Source organism: Lichenostomus cassidix, chromosome 1, assembly GCF_008360975.1.
Source record: "Lichenostomus cassidix isolate B80296 chromosome 1, HeHo_3.0, whole genome shotgun sequence".
Lineage (NCBI taxonomy): Eukaryota > Metazoa > Chordata > Aves > Passeriformes > Meliphagidae > Lichenostomus > Lichenostomus cassidix.
The window spans coordinates 88,109,477-88,131,650 of record NC_139479.1 but is presented as its reverse complement, the minus strand read 5'-3'; the positions used below and the strand labels follow the sequence as shown (position 1 = coordinate 88,131,650).

Below are 22,174 nucleotides of genomic sequence, written 5' to 3'. Positions count from 1 at the left end.
TCAAAGGTACTTTCTTGCTGCTGCTTTCCACAAAGAAGTTTCTCTCTTTTTTGGATATGCAGTCATCCTCCATCAGCTTCTTTCACTGCCAGCTTTATGTCCTAAACAGGGATGCCAAAAACAGGCTTGATGCCCTCCCAGGTCCTGCAGCACATTTGCCACCAATCAGCAGCTCCTGGTTAGCTCCATGCACAGGTGTGAGATGATCAGAAAACACAGCTTCTCCATCTAAGAGAAGAGAAGAGGCTTCAAAAACCAGTTTCATTTCACAGGCCAGCTATGAGGGCATCTTCTGTGTTTGTGTCTAATGCATATGTATGAGAGCACCATAAAAATGAGAAAAGTTCCTCCTTCAGTGAAGGCACTGAAATATCTAATTAACAAGTTATCAGTTTACAACAGGATTTACATTTATAGCATGTCTGTTCTGTGGTATGAACAGTCTGACTGTGCTCTCTCTCACAAAGTGAAGTGTATGATGTGAGGCCGAGTTTCCCTGAGCAGAGCTCCCAGGAACCTGTGCATCCAGCAGCAAGCTAGTGCTGCAGCTCAGCCTGCTCTGCCTGCCCAAAGCCAGGAGGAGCTGACACTCTCAGAGAATATCCCTGAGCCCAAGTTCCGGGCAGCATCAGCACAGGCTTAGCAGACACTGCCATCTGCATTCAGAAACATGTCAGAGGAGCCTGGAAGCAAACCTGGTAGGTGTAGCTTTGAGTCAGAGGATCACAAGATCCATTTGCACAGGGATCACAAGATCAGGTTTAGGGTCCTGAGAACAAGGGACAGGCCAGAGTAATCAGTCCAGACATGCTGTCTTTCAATTTCCCAGATTTTAGAGGACTTAGAAAAGTTAGGAGGACTTAGAAAGCTCTGGTGTGAGCTCCCAGATTGAAATGTTGAAAGCCAGAACTAAACCTCATAGCATAAGCACACCTATTCTGTAACTACTGGAGACAAAAGCAAAACTTTCCAAATTTAGTAGGATAAAAAAAATAGCATAAGTTGCTTTTGCCTTTTGTATCTGGAATTTTACACTCTGTCTTTGCCTCATTCATGTTCTCCTCTCCTCTGTTTTCCTCCTTCTCACTCTATTTTGTTTTTATTTTTGCCCCCCCAGGTATAATTTCCGAGGCTTCCGCTGGCTCCAGGCTATGATCTTTGCAATAGAAGAAATAAACAGTAGCCCAACGCTCCTTCCCAACATGACCCTGGGATACAGGATATTTGACACTTGTAATACAGTCTCAAAAGCCTTGGAGGCCACACTGAGTTTTGTGGCCCAGAACAAGATAGACTCCTTGAACTTGGACGAATTCTGTAACTGCTCAGAACACATCCCTTCCACCATTGCTGTTGTGGGAGCAACTGGCTCTGGCATCTCCACTGCTGTGGCCAATCTGCTGGGACTCTTTTACATACCTCAGGTACGCTTCCACCTCACTTGTTTAGGTTACAGAAGTGGCCTGCTTCTCTACTCTGCAGAAATTAAGCAAAGATTGCTTAATCTTTGCCATTTCCAATAGAACTTGAAGGAGAGAAACAATAAAATGGGGGGTGGGAGGTGGAGGGGGTGGTTGTTACAGTTGAAACATGTCTTGCTAGCACTTTGCAAACACAAAGGTTACCAAGCAGCCAGTAACAGCACTTGGCCAACAGCAGCCTAGTCTAGGAGGACTAGAGTCCTCTAAAGTGGTTTAGTCTGAATACAGGCATTTTAGGTCAGTCAATGAGAGTTACCAGCCCTGGCAGTTTAGTTGTGTTGTTTCTTCACAGTGGTGATTCTCTGGTCCCATCCAGCCCCCACAAAGCCCAGGTGGAGCTCAGTCATTGCCAGCTGCTCTTTAGGTCTCTCAGCATCTCTGATCGTTGAAGCAGGTGACCTGTAAAGTTGTTGGTTATGCTGATCAGGTGCTGTGGAGGTTTCTTCTGAGCTGACCTGCCTTTCTTTTCCCTAGGGAAAACAAGGTTTGTGAAATCATGTGGATATGGCCCCTTGTGCCAATGTCATCGGTATGGTGATGTGGTTGTGCCAATTCCTTTTGTCGCAGCATCCTTCTAGCTGCATTCTGACTTTGCTGAGGCCAGTGCCAGCATCCATGGTCCCATCCTTTTGTTTAAGAGGCTTGCTGCTCTGCCAAGACCTTAAGCAAAGTACAAGCCTGGCTTAATATTGCTGCTCCTGATTTTAGATTTCTACACTGAAGTTAGCTTTGGAAAAAGTGGTTGGCCTTATCCATTTAAGTGTTACCTTGTATAGCCTAACGTTTCCAATTTGTCTTCCAAAATGAATACAGGTGCCAGAGCTCACAAGAGCCCTTGTAACAAGATTGTGTCACAATGTGCTCTCAGTCTGTCCTGAGAGATATATCTTTGCTTCAGCCAGGGCTCCAATTCCCAACTGCACTACAAATGAAGAAGGAAGGATTCTTGATTGCCCTGTGCACAGTAATATATCTTGTCTGTTGAGTCTTATCAGTCTGACTCCTTTGCAGGAATCTGAAAAACTGGGCATTTGGTCTCTGAGCAGGGCAAGAATGGTTTAAGCTAAGACAAATATGTGCTATCTCGGTATTGCCCAGAGAGGCATTGGAAATTGGCATTTAATAAATACCCTAATGACATCTTATGGAGCATTGTTGATTTACACATCACATTACCAGGTGAGCAAGGGCAGCTGAGAAGGGTTGATGAGTTCAAGCAAATGTAAGAGATGTTTGCAGTTCTCAGACTTTCCCTTTAAACAGGGAATGACATTTGTCCTATGAGGTAGTAGCCTTATCTGGAGGCTGCAGAAAAGGGTAGATGTCAGGAGGTTCAGTTCTGGAACGAAGTTCAGTTCTGCAGGCTTTTAGACTGGCAGTTGTTGGACAGAATTATCACAGCCATTTGTAGCAAGGCCATTAGCAAATCCAGGATTATTAGGCCCTGCATTTCAGTATGAGTTGGAAGTGTATTTTACAATTAATGTAAGGCTCATTACTCATTCTGTTGACATGGATGCAGAAAGTGTTACGACTTTTGTTCTATTTCTCAGTTTCTCACCCCAGTGTACCCTTACAGCACGTGTGGCAGTGGGACACCTTGCCTGTACCTCCTGGCAAAAGGTTGTAGGGGGTAGGCGTAGCACTGGGCAAGAGCCTGTCCAGGGGAGAGTGCAGCTCTGTGAAAGGAGGATTTACTCCTATGGTCCTTGAAACTGTACTAGGAGACCTCCTTTTCTTTCTTCTTGCAGAAACATTAAATACCAGAGTTTAAGGAGGAGATAAGGTTTTCTTGTAAATTCCCCTTTATACAAAATGAACTGTTTGTAGAAGACTTTTTCAAATGAGAGTCAGTCCTAAAGAATTCAGATACCAATCTCAAAATGCATTTTAGAAGTTTTCCAGATCCTTATACTGTTATTATCTGTGTTTTATGGCTTTCTTCCTACTTGTAGATAATTCAATTTATATCTTAAGAGCATATGGCACTTGTTCAGATTAGGAAAATAAAATATTTCTTGATGGTTTTAGAAAAGGAAATAAAATCCAATTTTAACCATAAAACATGGTGGCTTATGAAGCATGGAATGCCCACTGACTTCTTTGCTGATTCTCACCATGAATCAGGAAACACTGCTTAAGTAGCATTTCCATAACACTCTGCAGAATCAAGGGAGCTGATACACATCACATTTTTCTTAGTTAGGTGGTGAGGATTGGATATAAAAGGCATGTGGTGCCTGATGGAGCCTGTTTATGGGACATATATCAAAGCCAAGGAGAGACAAACAGAGTAGCTTCAGGATGACAATTCCATCCTGCTGTCCCATGTCTGGTTCAGGTGGAGAAAGCTTGTGTTTTGTCTTAATTAATTGCATTGCCCTCGTTTATCTTGGTGGCACATTCTTCTTATTTCTGAATTTGACAGAAATCTTTGTCATTCCTCCAATTTAGTGTCCATTTCTCTCTCCCTCAGATCCTTGACCTTGGAGGTGGGTACAAGCTGGCTCCAGCCACTCAGGTCTGAGCAGCTGTTCCTGTGCATTTGCCTCTGTAGGAGAGGCACAGCTACAAGAATATGCAGACTCTCAAACACAGGCTAAGAAAATGTGGCTGCAAGTGTGGTGCTCAGCTCCCTCCCAGCCCCATCCGTGCATGACAGTCATGCTAGGTAAATGGAGGCAATTTACTTCTAGGCATTTCACTTTATGGTGTGTTTTGCTTGTTTGCTGTGCTCTCACAGGTCAGCTATGCCTCATCCAGTCGTCTCCTGAGCAATAAGAACCAGTTCAAGTCCTTCCTGCGCACAATCCCCAACGATGAGCACCAGGCCACAGCCATGGCAGACATCATCGAGTACTTTCGCTGGAACTGGGTGGGAACAATTGCAGCTGATGACGACTATGGCCGGCCAGGGATTGAAAAGTTTCGGGAAGAGGCAGAGGAGAGAGATATCTGCATTGATTTTAGCGAGCTCATCTCTCAGTACTCGGATGAAGAGGAGATCCAGCAGGTGGTAGAGGTCATCCAGAACTCCACAGCAAGAGTGATTGTTGTTTTCTCTAGTGGCCCAGACCTGGAGCCTCTCATCAAAGAGATTGTCAGGCGAAACATCACTGGCAAGATCTGGCTGGCAAGCGAGGCCTGGGCCAGCTCTTCCCTAATAGCCATGCCGGAGTTCTTCCGTGTCATCGGCAGCACCATCGGGTTTGCACTGAAGGCAGGACAGATCCCAGGCTTTCGTGAATTCCTACAGAAGGTGCATCCCAAGAAATCCACCAACAACGGCTTTGCCAAGGAGTTTTGGGAGGAGACATTTAACTGTTACCTCCCTGATGGATCCAAAACTTCTACAGCTTCAACTTCCTTCCACAAAGGCCATGAAGAGGGACTGGGAGCTGGAAATGGAACGTCTGCCTTCCGACCTCCGTGCACAGGGGATGAGAACATCACTAGTGTGGAGACGCCGTACATGGACTACACACACTTGCGGATATCCTATAATGTGTATCTAGCTGTGTATTCCATTGCCCATGCCTTGCAGGATATTTATACCTGTACCCCCGGGAAGGGACTCTTCACCAACGGGTCCTGTGCGGACATTAAGAAGGTGGAGGCATGGCAGGTAAGCCCTTGCTTCTTGTGCCTGTGCAATATACCTGCAGAAGGAAAGACAAGCTGTCCCAAATGCCCTCTAGGGTGCCTTTGATAATCCTCTGTCTCAAACACAGCGTAAGGTTCCTGTGATGCAGTATATGACTGTGTTGAGGTAGGTGCACACTCCCACCCCACAGAGAATGTAAGGTAAGTTGGGTTAGGGCTGCAGTGAAAGGGCCTTAAAGCAAGTTAAATTTTCTTGCATTCGCTGCGGGCCAAAAGTTCACACACACACAGTTACCACAGCCTGGCTGACGCAGGGTAACTTGATCATATATTGAGCCTTACATAAACAACAGGGCCTGGAGAGAACACATAAACAAGGAAAACAGTTTATAGAGTTCATTTTCTTTGGCAACCTTTACATCTTTTGCAATCCCACAGCAATTTTCCATACAGGCTGTATTTTTTTCTTCACAGTTTTAAGCTTATATAGGATCAAACTAAAGAAGATTGAGTAATGAAGGAAAATAATGTGTGGCTCTTGGGCAGAAAATAGATAGCGGCTTTGATTTGGCAGTGGTATTTGTGAACTGATGAAATTATACTAATGACTAAGTCACATTTACCCATTCATTCAATGCATTCTGCCCACTGGCACATGGATCATATTCTGGCATTTTGTCTTCTGATCCTTTATTAATACTCTATACCTTACTATGTGTTTGATAATGCTATCCAATGTGGTATTCCCTTTGTGGTTATTTAATTCTTAAATAACACAACTAACATGGACTATCAAACACGTCAAATATGTAGCAATTTCTGTCTCGCCCATTCTGGTTGTCACCAAAAACTTGGGCACAAACATGCCCGAAATCAGAACAATACCAGTGAGTAAAAGCAGGGTCACATCCCCATTTGCATGGGCAATTTCCTCTCTTTGGGATAGTCTAACCAAAACAAAGGCTGTCCTTGCCACAAACGGCAGATATCAGGTCACATTCACATGTGGGAACTGCAGTTTAGTTCCTGTCTAGTCTCAGTCAACTCAAAAACATCAGTCAAATCAAAGTAAACGGCTTTGTCTTGGCATTTATGGGAAATCCGTGCTGCTCTAGGTAACTGATTCTGTTTACCAAAACCACTTTACTCAGTGTTGATGAGTGCAGGGTTTTACCCTGATTTAGCGGAGTCCTGCAACTTCTGGCTGTCTCCAAAGTTTCTGTCTTTCAAAGCTATTTTGCTTTTCAGAAAAATACTGGCAGAAATGGACAAGTTACAGAGAGATTTAGCTTTCACTGTTGTCAGTAAAAATTATTCAGAATAAATGTAGTTTAATTCATTCCTTTATGCCTTGTCAGCTTGGAAAGTGAAGCTGGATATTCATGCCATTGCTAAGGAAAATAATGTGTTTGTTGAAGATTCCACAGTTCAGAAGAATGACCTCTCATTTCTGTGTTGCTTTTTGAGTGCTGAAGTATATATGCATCAAAATGTAAAGCATTCTGCTGATCTAGGCATTTGGATTTACATACTTGCCTGAAAGGAGGGAATCAGCATCAAGAAGGAGTATATACGGAATAACACAACTGGGCAGGAATGGGGAGTGCTACAAAGGAACAGGCTATACTTACAATGACTATGATCATATGGTGTTGACTTTCAAGGCTATTTGTGCATTTTTTTCACTTTGCTTCAAAATCAAACACATGAATAGCAAGTAAATGCCAAATTTGTGTGCACAGCTTTCTCATACCAGGCACTGCAGCTCATTACCCTCAGGAAGCTTTCGTCAGCCCTGGGAGTAATGAGTTCACCTCACAAACATACAGCCTCCAACATCTCCAGAGAGTGGTTTTCTGACAACCAGGCAGAAGAAAATCTTTCTAGTAAAGTCAGTCTCATTTGCAGTGGTAGTTCTGCCAGTGTTTGCTGCCTGCTCCCTTTCTCACAGTCAGGTCAGGGTTTTCTTGATGGGCAATGACCTGAGAGAAAGCAAGGACAGTGTTAGGAGGCCCCCATACCTGTGACTGCAGGGCAGCTGCTCACAGTGTCTGCAATTATTGGCTAGATGCTGTGTGGTACAGATAAGGTGAACCTGCTGAACTTGTGGCTCCATTAGCCTGAGCTCCTGTCCAGAGCAGGCCTTGCCAGGGGGGTTAGTGGCTGGGGTAGATAAATGGCACATTCCACGATTTAATTATGTACCATTTAATTTTGTTGCCTTTCAATGGTGTTATCCCATTAACACATATAATTTTTTAATTGTTGTCTGCTAATAGCTAATTTTATGTACTTATAATACAAATCTTACGGAGGATGTGCTCTGTATCATTTGTGGAGGATGCTTGTGTGGGTCCATTTATAAAATCAGCATTTTTACTTCAGTAATCAGTTCATTTGAAGTGGACAGCCTAGCACAGAATCACTGTGAGTTGGCTAAGGACTGAAGTTCTCCTCTTAAGAATTTACCATCTACAGTTTAAGGCCTTACATATGTTTCAGCATGGGGAGCACAGGATTCTTCTGTCTCCTAAGCTGAAATATCAAATACTACCAACTTTCATTTCTACTTATTTATAGCTGCTTAAGAAACTCTTTGCTCATTTTCTCCACCTGAGTCAATGATCTGTGACAGATCCTGTCCATAAACCCAGTCTTGCTTCCTTCCAGTGCCTCTGAAGCTGGCTGTGGACATTCCCACTGGAGATGGGACTGGCCAGCCCAAGCTGTCCAGCTGCCCCAGCATGTGCAGAGATGCAGGCACAGGCAGAGCTGGTGAGCAGGCAGGACAGCTCCCAGGCTGTGCCCAGAGGGACCTGTGCCACTCATTTCACATGCAGAGCTGGCCAGGGAATTCAGAGTCCTTTATCTGAAAATGGGAGAGCTGGCACTTCAGAGCTCTACAGAAAATTGCAGATTTTATTAGGCTGTCTGTGCTGCCCTTAGTCTGAGAGATCTGAGCTATCTTGTTTTAAGAATCTGTGCTGCTGCAAGGCAGAAGATAATCAAGGTGCACACCTTTGCAAGATGCCTGCAAAGAGCAGATAGTATTGTCTGCATGTGCCATTGTTGCGTCTTGCACAATATTGGACAAGATCAGATCAACTACTTCTTTTTGCACTGTTTTGTTCAGGTAGCAAAAAGGTGCAGGGCAATCCAGAACAAAATGTATAAATTCTGTCACTTTGGGGCAAGGCAAAATTTTACAAAAAGCATGAAGAATTAAAGTGCATGACTGCAAATAGTACAACAGAAAGAATCCTCCTAAAGATCTCCGATACCTCTAGGGTCAGACACCCACTGTCTTCTGCTGGGAGGTTGTGACTGTTTAGGAGACTCTGTGGAGTAGAGCTAGTTCTATGTGTTGTTCTGGTTTGTGGATTTGCCTACCCCAAACACAGGCTCTCCCAGAAGCTACAGAATGGAAGTGGTAATTATGGCAAAAGGTGGGATATGGGCTCAGAACTGCTGTACTGGTTCTGCCTCGTTGTCAAAATTGCCTGCATTTATGGCTTATTTCTCTATAACGGCTTTAACAGTCAGGTTTTGAAGCCCTTTTCCCCTAACATCTTCCCTGGTAAGATTTCTCAAGTCCTTCAAGTTCCTTCATTTTCTTGGTCTCTGCTTATGAGGCTATTTCCTTGGTCACTTCTAGGAAAAAGCCCATCTGTTCTTTTTTCAGTTCCTCTCTAAGCATTTACAGGAGCCTCTCTGATGTCTGTTCCTCACTTCAAACATTGTGTGGTCCTGCAAAAAAAAAAACAGGGAAAAAGCTCACAGGGAATCCTAATCTGCCCTTCAGAGCAAATATTTACTACTTCATATTACTTCTGTGTGAGAAGATGAAAGACCTCTCTTTTCTTCAGAGTTCACTCAGTTTCTGCCCATTCATTTGGAATCTCGATGAGCAGCTGCTGGGCCTATCTTTGTGTCTTGCAGTAAAAGAATTGTGATTAAATGGGGAGGATAGGCTCCCAGGGATTTGAAAAAGCAAAGGTGTGCTGTCACAGGGTCATGAAGAAGGGCATCCTTGGATTGACTACCAGACAATTTGCAGGTTGCTTTTACACTGGAGGCTGTGAACTTTGGCACGAGTTAAAAATGAGAGCTCTTCTAGGCACCAAGGCAAACTGCATGGGCTGAAAAATGTGTTGTGCTAATGATTCCCAGGTTAGAGGCTTGTTCATGTGAATTTTTCTGTGCCTGGAAATCTGACTGACCTCAGACTTAGTGAAAAGCAGCCATATGCTGTTCTACAAAATAAAGACAAATCCAAATTGGCTTCACCTATCAACACCCAAAGTCTTTTATTACACCTGTGCACCTCCCAGCCAAGAGTTCCTTCCTCAGTGCTGGTGATGCTCATTATGAAGAGGTAAAAATGGATTGGCACCTTCTCCAGCTTTACATTTAGGCATGTCTGCCTGGCTGGAAATTGATTCTGCAAGGCTTTAAACTAATGCCTTAGATGACACAGACCTTTGAGCCTAATGGCTTATCGAATCAATTTTTGTGTCTGTTAAACTACAGAGGGCTGTCTGAACAATTCAAAACCTGCTGCTCTGTGGTATACAGAATTTAACAGTATCAGAACAGCAATTAACTATGGCTGGTGTGAAATTTAGTCATTTGGGAAGAATCATGAGTAAAACAGAGGAGGCTGCTGAATGTCAAGCAACTGCAAAACCTCACCTATTCTGGATTACAAATGCACTGGAGATGTATTTGTTGTGGACAGAAGTCAAGAGGTGTGCCTTTGTTGTGGGAAACAGAATTGAGAGGGACACAACTTGAGCCTTGCACAGAAATGTGTGCATCAATAGTGCAAACACAGCTATTTCCCCACGAGGGCAATAACAGCTGATTGCTTATTCATCAGTTTAAAGATAACAACTTGCCATCAGCTGAGAGCATCATTTGTGAGATCTTCACCTAAGCAGACAATAGATGGAGTATTATTTAGATGTCTCTACAGCTGAAAGGAGAAAGACTTAATTGGAATCAGCAGTAGGAAATGTGCTGGAAAACTATTGCCCTGACAAGGCTGCTAGAAAAAGGGTGAATGAACTGCATGCAGCAAATACAACAAAGGAGTTATGGCTATTAATTACTAAGTAAAGAATGGCTGAGATTCTTCTGAACTGGGGTAGTACGCACTGCCTGATGACCAAACCCATAGTATTCTCGTCTGCCCCCCAAACACATTGAATTTTTCATAAAAATCACTTTTAATACAGTCACTTATGCACTACTTTACAACAAAAGCCGTATTTGAAAAGAACTTTTTTTATATTTATGAAGTTCTTTTATGAAGTACCTTTGTCACCTGGGGAAAAGTCAGTTTTGCAGCCTATAGTGGAAATTTTAGGGAAGGCTCCATGAAATGCGCATATAATGTCTCTCTGTAGCAACTTCAGATAACAACTATTGCTTGAATTACCAAGACGTCAGTCACCATATCCATTACAAAGACACAGCACGGCTTTGATACACAAAAGGACATAAAGTTTCTTCTAGGACTGACCTTTCCTGATGCTATTCACAAATGGAGCTGGTGACAAAGGGCACCTTGAGAGCTTCCTAAAGGCACTCACAAAATGGGTTGATAAATCAAATGGATTTATAAAAAATTTTCATTTATCCCAAGGCAGGATCCCAAGGCAGTTAGTTGAAGCTAACTGTAAAGTCATGATAATGATAGCATAGTTTATTATTTCATATATTTTTGGGTAGTCAACGCTCTTCACAAATGCTTTACTAACCAGTCATGAAGTTTTATCCCAAAGTGAACTTTCGTGCACTGTGAAGGACTGGTGTTGCTCCACACAGTGGGTGAAGTTAGGAGGAAGGAGAACAAATTACTTTTTATGGTGACCTTTTTACCTTGTAAAATTATGAGTGGTCTTCCAACTGGACTAGAAGCAATACTTTGCTCTGAAAGGACTTTCACCAGTGTCTGTAGGAAGAATGACAAGAAAGACTGTAGAAATCAAAGTCTTGACATGAGATTTCTTTGTTAGCCAAGACTTACATTAGTAGAAGAAATGGAAAAAACATATTTAAGCCAGTAGCCAAGTGGAACGGGTGCCCAGACACAGTAAGTGAATCTGCTGGAACATTAGATGACCACTGAGGGGACCTATGACTCTGCTTGCCCACTCTCAATGTCTGAAACAGTTGCATGAGTTCAGTTAATTCAGTGTGACTATAGGAAATTTCAGAGCTTTTTTTGTTTGTTTTTTCATGGACAGTAGTTCTTGAATAAATTATAAATAATCATTGAACTCAGGTTTCATGAATTACCATGGTTTTGTTAAAAGAAAGAACACCTCGAGTGCAGAATCTATTGGTTCTCATTCTAACAAAGAGCTTACCAAAGCATTGAAGTAATTCATCCTATAGTTCCAAATAGGAAAGAATTGACAGGCAAAAGCTTTCTCCTGGCCTAGAGAAAGGCACAGTTCTTCAAAGCATTATCAGCAATGCTCTGTGCAGGACGCAGTTTCAGACCTTGCTGGGACTTTGAAGAGACTGATCTATAGAGGGCTGTTTGAAGAAAGCGACAGCAAAGGGGTGTAAAGGGACACCTGCACACAATTGTTCTCTGCACAACAGGGTAGGGATGGCAATAAACACTTCCCAGAAAAAAACATTGCCATCAGACTTTGATTACACAAGACAGCATATGTGAATTATACTACTTAAAACCACTGAGCACTTGAACCTTTGGGTCTATTAGTAGCTTTATTAAAAGGACAATTTTCAATGTATTGTTTAGTATTAAACCTAAATTAATAAAAAGAGCCCTATCTTAAGCTGTTAGATACTTCACCATAACAGTTATTGTGCTGTATGATGATGTCCCAAGAGCATTAAAGCATCATTTACTCAGTTAAGACTTCTACCAATAGATCCTTCACCCTTAGTACACAGCACCCTGGGCTATTGTACCCAATGGATTTCTCCATATTATATTTGCTGCTAGTGACAACCAAGGCAATTATGGCATTAAGTCTAGACTAAATGTCTCTGACATTTTTTTCATGTCATGGCTGTAGATAAAGACAGTAGCATACAGCACAAAATACCATCTAACAGCACTGACAATTAGCTTTTATTGCCTTTTTCTATCCAGAGACCATCTCTCTCCACAAAACCTTAACAGAAACCTAAAAAAGGGTCAAATGGAGTCCCTTTACAAATGATCATGCAGCTTGAAATCCTTTGTATAATTAACTATGTAAATTTGTGCCACATTCAGGAAAGTAAGTAATCTTGATCCAGCTAAGGGCTGCTACACATTGGATGTAAAACATAGGTATTTCCCTTCTGAAGGGCTGTGTTTGACAGCCAAACTTGTGTTTAGCAAGATTTATTTTCCCCAAAGACATGCTGACTAGCAGAGTTTTTTATTAATTAGTATGATCCATGGCAGGCCACATCGCTTGTCACAGATCGTGTGTGATTTCCAGTTGGGATTTACTGACCTTTAGTTTCATTGGTCCTTACTTGGGCTTGCTTTATTAGATTTAAAACTCCAGATTAAGTGTGCATCATTTTTCTCCATATAATATTTATGCCCATTGATCAAATTATTCCTCGGTCTTACCTTGATAATTTAAACAGAGTGGACTTTTAATCATAAGGTATGTCTTCTGCTTTATTTCTGTGTCTTGTGCATTCACTCACCTTTTTTTTGGCATGTATTCAGTATTCCTTCAACAGACTCAGCACAGCCAGATAGTGAAAAAATCCCACATTTGCATACTCCTATTACTTCCTCATTTGTAGGAACACAAGGTACCTCAGCCTTCCATGCCACCACGAGCAATGGAAAGGTCAAATTTACTTGCCAGTAATACATTGCAGCAGGTGGTACCCTTTCTGTGCCTGGCGTGAATTCCTTCTGCCTTGATGCACAAGCCTGAATTTCACTGTATTAAACACAGATGCTTGAAAGCAATCTGAGGGGAAGTGCTTTTTCTTGAATGTTATTTACCATTACCATCACCTTAATCCATGAATTTTCCGCAAATTTTCCCAGCAGTGCTTTTGTAGCTGCTGCCAGAGTACTGATGAACATATTGGGAAACAGTGAGTTGTTTACTGAGGCTGGAGGAATTCTCCATGAATTCATGATCTGCCTCTGCTGATATCTGTTGAGCAATTCTTGATCCATGTTACATGAAGTATAAAGCTCAGTTATTTCACTTTGGAAGGGGTATGTCTGTCAACCCAATTTGAATTTAAGATCTGTATTCCTCAAATGTTATTAGGTGACAGCAATTATGTTTTAGTCCTATAGTTTTTTATTAATTGCTCCTCAGCCCTAAATTCTTGTTTTCCATTGTTTTTCCTGTGACTGATGTCAGGCTAACAAGCCTTTGGCTACAGAGGAAATCCCTCTTGACTTCTGCGGTATTGTCTTTTCTTGGCAGCTGTTGCAGCCCACCAGAGGCTGACACTGAGCAGAAATTTGGACACAGTGTTGAGAGTATGTTACATTCACAGGTGCAGCAGAGAGGTGGATTGGGGTTGCTGTGGAATAAGATTAGATAGCATATTGACTTTGTCATTCAAAGCCAGTGGCACTTTTATGTGTATATCATAAACCTGCTGTATTAGTGCTCTCTTTATTGCTCATGGAGTGCTGTGATGAACTGTCTGGTTCTGTCAGCCTTTTAGATCCAATTTAAATTGCTCAGGCTGCTCTCTAATCTCTCTTTAAGGACCTTCTACCTCAGTTAATGTCACATTACGGCTCCAAAACAAGTGCCCTTGGGGTAAGAATGTCTGTGGGTTTTTTCTTATAGCAAGGATACTGACACATCATTCATTTAGCTTTCCTGCTCCTCCTCAGCTCTCTCTTTAGCTTTCCATCTTCTTTAGCTGTTTCCTACAGCCTTAATATCATGAGGATCTGGCATACATGACACCTTTCAATTTTAATATATTCAAGGAAATTCTTAATACTTTGCCTGGTGATTTTTTTTCTTCTTTGTTCTCCAGGATTTTTTGTGTTCTACTTTCTGTTAATACAACACCTGTGTTTTTAGCCTTACCTAGATGTTCTGTGTTGGATTAGTGCTTTTAGACCCCACCATAATAAATACTGCTGTTTGAGCTCTATTAGTTCGATGAGGATGGCAACATATCATTACTCCCTAATTAATGAGCTTTTATTTTAATGAACACAGTCAAAGTTTTGAACTGATAATGGGTTTATCATGCATACAGTACAGTCTGTCCTTTCCTCTAGTTTGTCCATGGATTTTTTCCATTCTGTGGAGTTCAGAGGCCTCCATCATCACTGTCCTATGCTTGTACATCACCGCAGCAGAGACTAGTCAGAAGCCTCCTTGATTTTATATAGCATTATATCATGCATCTAGGGGTTTTCCACAGACATTATTTTTCATTTTTCTACCATAATTTTTGTCCTGATTCCTAGGAACTGAATTAATGCTGACAGAATTTGTAAGGAGGGGAGAGGTGTTGTCAGTCCTGCCATTTGTCCCCAGAAGAAACCTACTGCAGTCAGTAGAGCAGATTACATCTGTATGGGATGGCACTGAACTGGGACTGAGAAAACTCCAGATGCTCTAACTTCTGAAGTTGCTTGTGGGAAGCACTTTTTTGGACTCTAGGGAACTAATATTACAATATCACGTTTTGGGCCATGCAAATATGTTGGGGTAACATCATACAGCTGGATCTTAATTGAAAACAGAAAAAGGGAAAATGCTAAAGGTAAAAAGTATTTTGTCATCTCTTTTCTACTCTAGAGTTAGTCAAACTCACTAATCGCAGTTAACGGAAACATCACTGTCCAAACCAGCATTTTGAGAGACTCAAAATTAGTTGTTTCCCCTTTTTCCTACTAGAAAACAGTAACTACAGTTAACATTTAAACTGTTACTTGAAGGTCACATTTTTAAGTTTGACTTTAAAAAATATATTTGTATTGAATTTCCTTTGACAGGATTTCACATTATGTTTTTGTATGCAAAACTTTGGTCACACTGAGCAAAATCATGATTCTTTATTGTGGCACACCTATGTGAGATGCTATTTGCTATCAGCTAAGCATTACACAGTACAGGCTCAGGACTGGTGTTCTGTGGACAATTGCATTTAGAACTGCAGGCGTGCACAGTGCCAGCAGGAGTTGGGGAGGACCTTGGTGAAACAAAATATCCTGGTTCCATCCTTACCATGTCCTGCAACCTCCTAACTGATGGGTATAAATCAGTCTGGAAAAGCAGCAATGCAGTGCCAAAATGTTGCAAAATCATTTCTTGATTCCTTTGAGAACCTCTGTGACTCATCAGACAGGTCTTTCAGAAGCATTTCAGACCCAGATTTGCAATGGAATTGAGGCATCTGCAAACACCAATAAACACCTAATAGGTTTTTCTGAAGTATCTCAGCTGGACCTCACTTGTGCAGCCTCTGTTGTAAAATCCACTAGGCTTGGGCTTTTGATTTCTCTCCAGACATCCTTGTAAATATAGTACTGTAGTAAATCTGATCCTAAATCAGATTAGTCCCATTTTGTATCAAGTCCCATTTAGAAATGTTTGCCTTTGACATTTTTTGTTTAAGTTACTTGCTTCTACTGCTGTAGTAGCTATTAATTTGTTAGTTCTGTCACCTTTCATTGTTAAGAAAGCATCAAATCTGCTGCCATTTTTAATCAGCAGAGCAGGGTTGCTTGGTTGCTGAGGAGAAGACCATGTAAAACTGACCCATCAAGCCCAGTTACAATAAATCTAGCCCTTGTCTTAGGAAACTCTAGGCTTCACCACTTTCCAAGCAGACTAAGTATTCACAGCATAGAATGAGACAAGAGAAGCACCAATCACCTTCCTCTGAGCAGCAAGTGAGGGTGCTTCCAATGCAGTCCACATGAGTTCCTTCCTTGTTGTTGTAAATAAAAGGAAGGCAGGCGGGTAGGCTGGGGACGAGCGGCAGAAGGACGCACAGCAGGCAGTCTGCGGTTCTCCAGTGGTTTATTATGCGGCGCAGTAGGGAAGGTCCGGGGAAGGAGAGACGGGGCGGAGAAGCAGGGACGGGCGCGGGGTCTGGAGCTCCGGAGGCTGCAAGCTGTCAGCGGCAGTCGGTGTCGGGCAGCAAGGTGTCCCAGTGAGCAGGACAAAATGGCCGTTGAGCACACAGTGGAATAGGGTCTTAAGGGGAAGGAGAGAGGGAGTGGTTTGGCACGCAGGCCAACCGGGAAAGCCATAGGGAAGAGGGACAGGGGTAACAACCAATCATTACAAGGGAGGGGAGGATACATAATCCAAACCAACCAATGGGGTACAACTTAGGAGGGGAACAAAGAAGAACAGTCTGGAAACTAAGCCATATATGGAAAAGGGGAGGGGGAGGCGTCTGGGCCAATGATCCTCTTAGCTGGTGCATACATTGCCGCAGGGGCTCATGGGCTGATCTCACTGTCACCATGAGTGAGACAGCACAGGCTGTCCCTGCCCCCACGGCCGGCCCTCTAGCTGGCAACTCGGAGGTAAAACCTCCACACCTCCCCCTTTTTTACCAACTAAATGAGGGAAAGGAGAACAGTTTGAACATTTTACTCTGAAATCTATGGATGTTAAATGTAAATGCCGAATTATTAACGACTTGCACAAAATGTGCCTGGAGCAATTTACGCGATTTTAGAGTAAAAGTTCGATTTAAAGCAAATAAGGAAACACAAGTATAAATAACTTTATTGGATGGGGGAACCATTGGAGAGCTCTTTATGGGGGAAGGGGTACGTGCAAAATCTTTATTTTTCAGCTCAGTGGTCTGGAGCTGCCAGCAGAGATTTTTCGTATTTCAGCTCTGGTGTCTTTGCCTGCCGGTGGCTTTTCTTGATGTTTTCTGGTAGTGCCTCCGATAGCAGCACGCGAATGAAAAGTATGGTTTTGACCTGTGGAGACACTACTTGAGACACCGTTAGAGCAGATGGCGGTTGGCAGTGCTGTAGATGTTCACGGGTGCCCGAAGCGGTATGGGGGAGGGAAACATAACCGGCGGGAAGGAGAGCGCAAAAGGCGGGAAAGGAAAGTGGGAGGCGGGAAACACGAAGGTTTGTGGGAAGAAGAAGCTGCTTCAGGGGACCCGAGCACGCCATTTTAGATGTTAGAAAAGAGCCCCCCACCACCATTTTGGGGACTCACGGATTTCTTGGGGGTAAGGTCAGGGAAGAGAAAAGGGAAGGGGGTTTGCCGTTGGCCAAAACCGGACATCAAGGCAACGGTCAAGGGCCCTATGGTACCGTTGACCGAGGCCGGACATCAAAATTCCAGACAAGGGCGAAAGGATAAGGGAAAAGGGGGCAGCCGTTAGCTGAAACCGGAGACTAGGTCCCAGTTAAGAGCTTGGAAAGAATTTTGTGGCTGTTGACAAAGGCACAAAGTCTCCGTCAAGGGCGCTTTTGTGACCGTTGGCTGAGACACGAGGTCTCAGTCAAGGGCAATGGGGTGAGATTTAAGCGGGTTAGGGAAAGAGGGGTGAGGGAAAAGGGGTTCGTTGCCGTCGGCACCACCATCCAAGGGCAACAAGTTAGGTTTAAGGGTTATAGGGTAGGAGTTTAGGGAAGATTTTCCCCAAACACCGGAAAGGTCTAAGGGATACGCTAAAGCAGATTTCTGATAAGGGGTTCGAGAAACCGCGTCGGCGTCTTCTCCCAGACAACCTAAGCGGAGCACCAAGGCAGGCTCCCAGATAAAGGGTTCTAGGAGCACTGCATCGATGCATCATCTCAGGCTATAAGGGGACTGCTATCTGCATCAGCTGAGTTGCTCACTCAAAACTCAGCCGAGGGGGACAGGCAGCAAGGGGGAACAAAAGGGGTCAGTGAGTGCTGCCCAATTGCATTCACTAAGTACCTTTTGTTAGAAAGGGAAAGGGTAAAGGGGAAAGGAAGGTGGGAGGATGGAACATTCACCCCTATTAAATTTTGGGATAGGTTAACTAAATAATGGGGTTAACGAAAAAGCGCGTCCTTTTGTTAGGCATGGCGCAGATGTTACATGCCAGCCCATTTCTGCTACTCGCGAGGGGTTAGGGTTAGTAGGAAAAGGGGAAAAGGAAATTTTTGCCTCACCAATGCAGTGTTCTCCGCTGCCGCTGTGAGCTGGGGAACTAGGTTGCATCGGTCCGGCGCTTGATATTGGGCAGGTCCGGACTTCATGAGCTAGCTCGCCGCTCACCGGGAACACTGCACTTCGCTTGCGTCTGGTTGGCTCAATCCCTCTGGTTAGCTCAGTCGGCCCAGGGATCATCACTCTTCTCTTCGAAAGAGAAAGTGGGCTCGGAGGGTCACGTTGGTTCGCCACTTGTTGTTGTAAATAAAAGGAAGGCAGGCAGGTAGGCTGGGGACGAGCGGCAGAAGGACGCACAGCAGGCAGTCTGCGGTTCTCCAGTGGTTTATTATGCGGCGCAGTAGGGAAGGTCCGGGGAAGGAGAGACGGGGCGGAGAAGCAGGGACGGGCGCGGGGTCTGGAGCTCCGGAGGCTGCAAGCTGTCAGCGGCAGTCGGTGTCGGGCAGCAAGGTGTCCCAGTGAGCAGGACAAAATGGCCGTTGAGCACACAGTGGAATAGGGTCTTAAGGGGAAGGAGAGAGGGAGTGGTTTGGCACGCAGGCCAACCGGGAAAGCCATAGGGAAGAGGGACAGGGGTAACAACCAATCATTACAAGGGAGGGGAGGATACATAATCCAAACCAACCAATGGGGTACAACTTAGGAGGGGAACAAAGAAGAACAGTCTGGAAACTAAGCCATATATGGAAAAGGGGCGGGGGAGGCGTCTGGGCCAATGATCCTCTTAGCTGGTGCATACATTGCCGCAGGGGCTCATGGGCTGATCTCACTGTCACCATGAGTGAGACAGCACAGGCTGTCCCTGCCCCCACGGCCGGCCCTCTAGCTGGCAACTCGGAGGTAAAACCTCCACACTTCCTCTCCGAATTTCTTCAAGTTTCTGTTGGATATCCTGCTTCTCTCTCACAAAGAAGGGCCATAATGTATGCATGGGTTCCCACATCAGCACCAGTGCTGCCTCTCCTCAAGGACAGGGCACTGATCAATGGAAGAGACAGAGAGAGATCCCCCATCTGCCCCCATTTGCCTAGGAATCATATCCTTGACAGAAGCAGAACCAAACCAGTTATCAGTTACAGAATGACAATCAGCACATCTTGTCATGTCAGCTTGATGTCCTGTACTTCTCTGGAGACCTGGATAAAGTCCATTGCCTTTGCAGGGACAATGGTCTCTGCTTCTGTGAGAATATAACACCTCTTTTGCACAAATCACTACACGTCATAAAAAATTAAATGATTCCACACTTTCATTTCTCTTGAAAGGAAAGCCAGACTGACTGTCCAAGAGTTATCATCACCACCTCTGGACCTCTCTAATCTTCCTTTAATTTTATTCCTCTTTTCTGATCAAATGACTAGAACAAACAGCTTTTTCCTGAGGAGGCTTGTACTTTTGGCACTATTATTTTCAGTGTCATTTTCTTTCTTACTTTCATATCCTAATATTTTGTTTGCTCTTTCTGCTGCATAACACACAGAGTGTTTTTACTGAGCTGCCTACAGTAATGAACAGGTCTTTGTCTTGAGCGGTTAGTTAATTTTCTTCAATAAAGATTATGAATAGCTTAAATTATTACTTCTAACATATGGCACATTGTTTTTGTCATACTCATTTAATTGTGTTATCCAATGACCTTCCTAGCTTTACAAGGAAGTCATTCAGTTCTTATCAAAGCGTAACATTGAATGTTCTTGAGTTATTCTGAGGCTTCGCACAGCTGTTTTTGTGTATTGAATGAACTCTTGCTTTCACCCTGTTTTTCAAGTCACTGCAGATCTAGCATTTCACCAGAGCTGCGATGCCCGTCCCATCTTCCCAAATTTCCCTTGGAGTATTGTAAGTGTATCTTTGGCTGATCATCCATTCCTCTCTCTTTGACACTAGCCCATCTTCCTTCCAGAGTCTATCTCCTTTTGTTCATCTGCCCTGTTACTAACCAGACAGTTTCAATCCTGGAGTACAGCCTAGGCCTTGTACAGTAGGTGCTGACTAGTTTTCATTATTTTAGCATGAAGTGCTCAGTGTCCCAGCTACACATCAGGCACTCCTTGTGCATGAAACTGGATGTGTGTAACAGGAAGACATCCAAATTTTTTGTGAGGTATTTATGGTGAGAATCACAGCTGTGTTCCCAAGTCCCTTTCAGCTTCTCCACCTGAATTACCTTTATAGTCATAAAAAGTATTAACAGTCACTTCTTCAGAGCAGAAAACCAACAGAAACCAGACAGCATAGGTGGAGTCTGATAACCAGAGACAGGACCTAAGGGAATGGCCTGAAGCTGTGTCAGGGGAGGTTTGGATTAGATATTAAGAAAAGGTTCTTCATCCAGAGGGTGGCTGGGCACTGAACAGGTTCCCCAGGGCAGTGGTCACAGCACCAAGCCTGACAGAGTTCAACAAACATTTTGACAATGCTCTCAGGTAGGTGGTGTGACTCTTGGTGTGTCCTGTGCAGGCCAGGAGTTGGACTTGAGGATCCTTGTTGGATCCCTTCCAACTCAGAATATTCTGTGATTCTGTGAATGTAGCAAATGGTGTGAGGTAATGAATCACATCCTTCACTGGCTGAAGAATTCTGTTAACTTCTGAACGGCCTTTGGAAAAAGGTGAGATTAATGGTGTTAGCATATTCTGGCATCTTGGTTTTAAAAACAACATCAGTGCTACATGCTGTCGCTCTTGGTGTGCAAAGAGCAGCAGGGAAGGAGGAGGTTATAGAGGAGAAGGAAAGTTCAGCTCCTGCCGGCAAGAAGAATGCTTTGGACAGAAAGGTGAAATTCATCTTGCCCTGCCTCAGGCTTCTGGAAACAGATATTACTGACACAAGGGGCCAGGGCCAGCACCTTCCTGCCCACTCAGCTCCTGTGTATCAGAAATGGTTGACGCTGTGATGACAGCACTGCCTTTGGGAGAGCCTAAGAGTTAGCCCTGCATGAACAACAGGCAGAAAAAGATATTCCAAAGTACACAATGCAGCAGGAATTAAGGATTTGATACAGAAAGTAAAAACTAGGGTTTTGCTAGCCTGTAAACAAAGATTGACACACAGGTAGTTGAAAGTGAAAGGAAGAAGGAAAAAAACACCAAAATACTATTGCTTCAGACAACATTTCTCTTGAACTATTTTACAAATGGCTCTTTCAGAACTGGCCTGGGAATATTTCCTCATTATATTTGACCACTGGCAAAACCCAAGTCCTGTGCACCATGACCCTTGGCCTAATGCAATAGCTGAGCTCTCAGGTCCTTACACCTGTTACAGCATTATGAAGGTATCTTTTCCTGGTGCTTGATGAGGGATCCGAAACAAAACAGGAGATTGTGCCTTCCGCATTTCAAAGTGAAAGGCAGGGCCTGCCACCTTCAGAATAGTTGCCAGCTTTTCATCTTCATTCACACTGAGCCATGACATGGTATTGTTGGCTGCTCTCAGCATGGGCACCCTACCAAAGCAAAGAGAAAAACATTTGGTGTCTATCAGTCCAGAACTGTTTTACAGGCCTGGAGAGAGATAGGTAGATAGTGATTAAAATTTAAGTGTGGGAAAATATATAGTAATCGTCAAGACAGGATTCCTTGCAACTGTGTGTTAGGAGGGGAAATTGTTTGCTTCTATGGTGAGAGACACCTATAACGTGCCCAGGTTCTCTTCCCTTGCAGGACCATTTGACCTAGGGAGGAAATGTCAGAAAGAAACTGCAGAAGGAAGCCAAGGATATTAAACTCTTGACAGTATATGGAGACAGTTAAGGACCTGTCACACTTGAGACAGAGTAAAGGACAGCTCATAACACTCCTGGATACTGACATTTATTTACGTTTATTTAAGAATTAACAATACAACTTTTAACTGCTTGATAATCTCATACACTCTTGCTTTCCCCACAGCATTGCATCACCAGGTCTCCCTTTCCCTTCCTGGCAGGGACATGGTGGAGGTCTGTCAAGTTGGAAGTTGTCAGTTTGTGCTGTG

At 43.6% G+C, this 22,174-nt stretch overlaps 1 protein-coding gene across 2 annotated transcripts in view; it reads left to right on the top strand.

Annotated features, from left to right (window-relative positions):
• CASR (calcium sensing receptor) overlaps positions 1 to 22,174 on the top strand; it is a 77,735-nt gene that overhangs the window by 39,495 nt on the left and 16,066 nt on the right. For both annotated transcript variants that reach the window (XM_085069501.1, XM_085069510.1), the window contains exons 3-4: positions 1,118 to 1,424; positions 4,225 to 5,106. In XM_085069501.1, the coding sequence (XP_084925627.1) occupies positions 1,118 to 1,424; positions 4,225 to 5,106 (1,189 nt within the window). The remainder of the gene's footprint in view (positions 1 to 1,117; positions 1,425 to 4,224; positions 5,107 to 22,174) is intronic.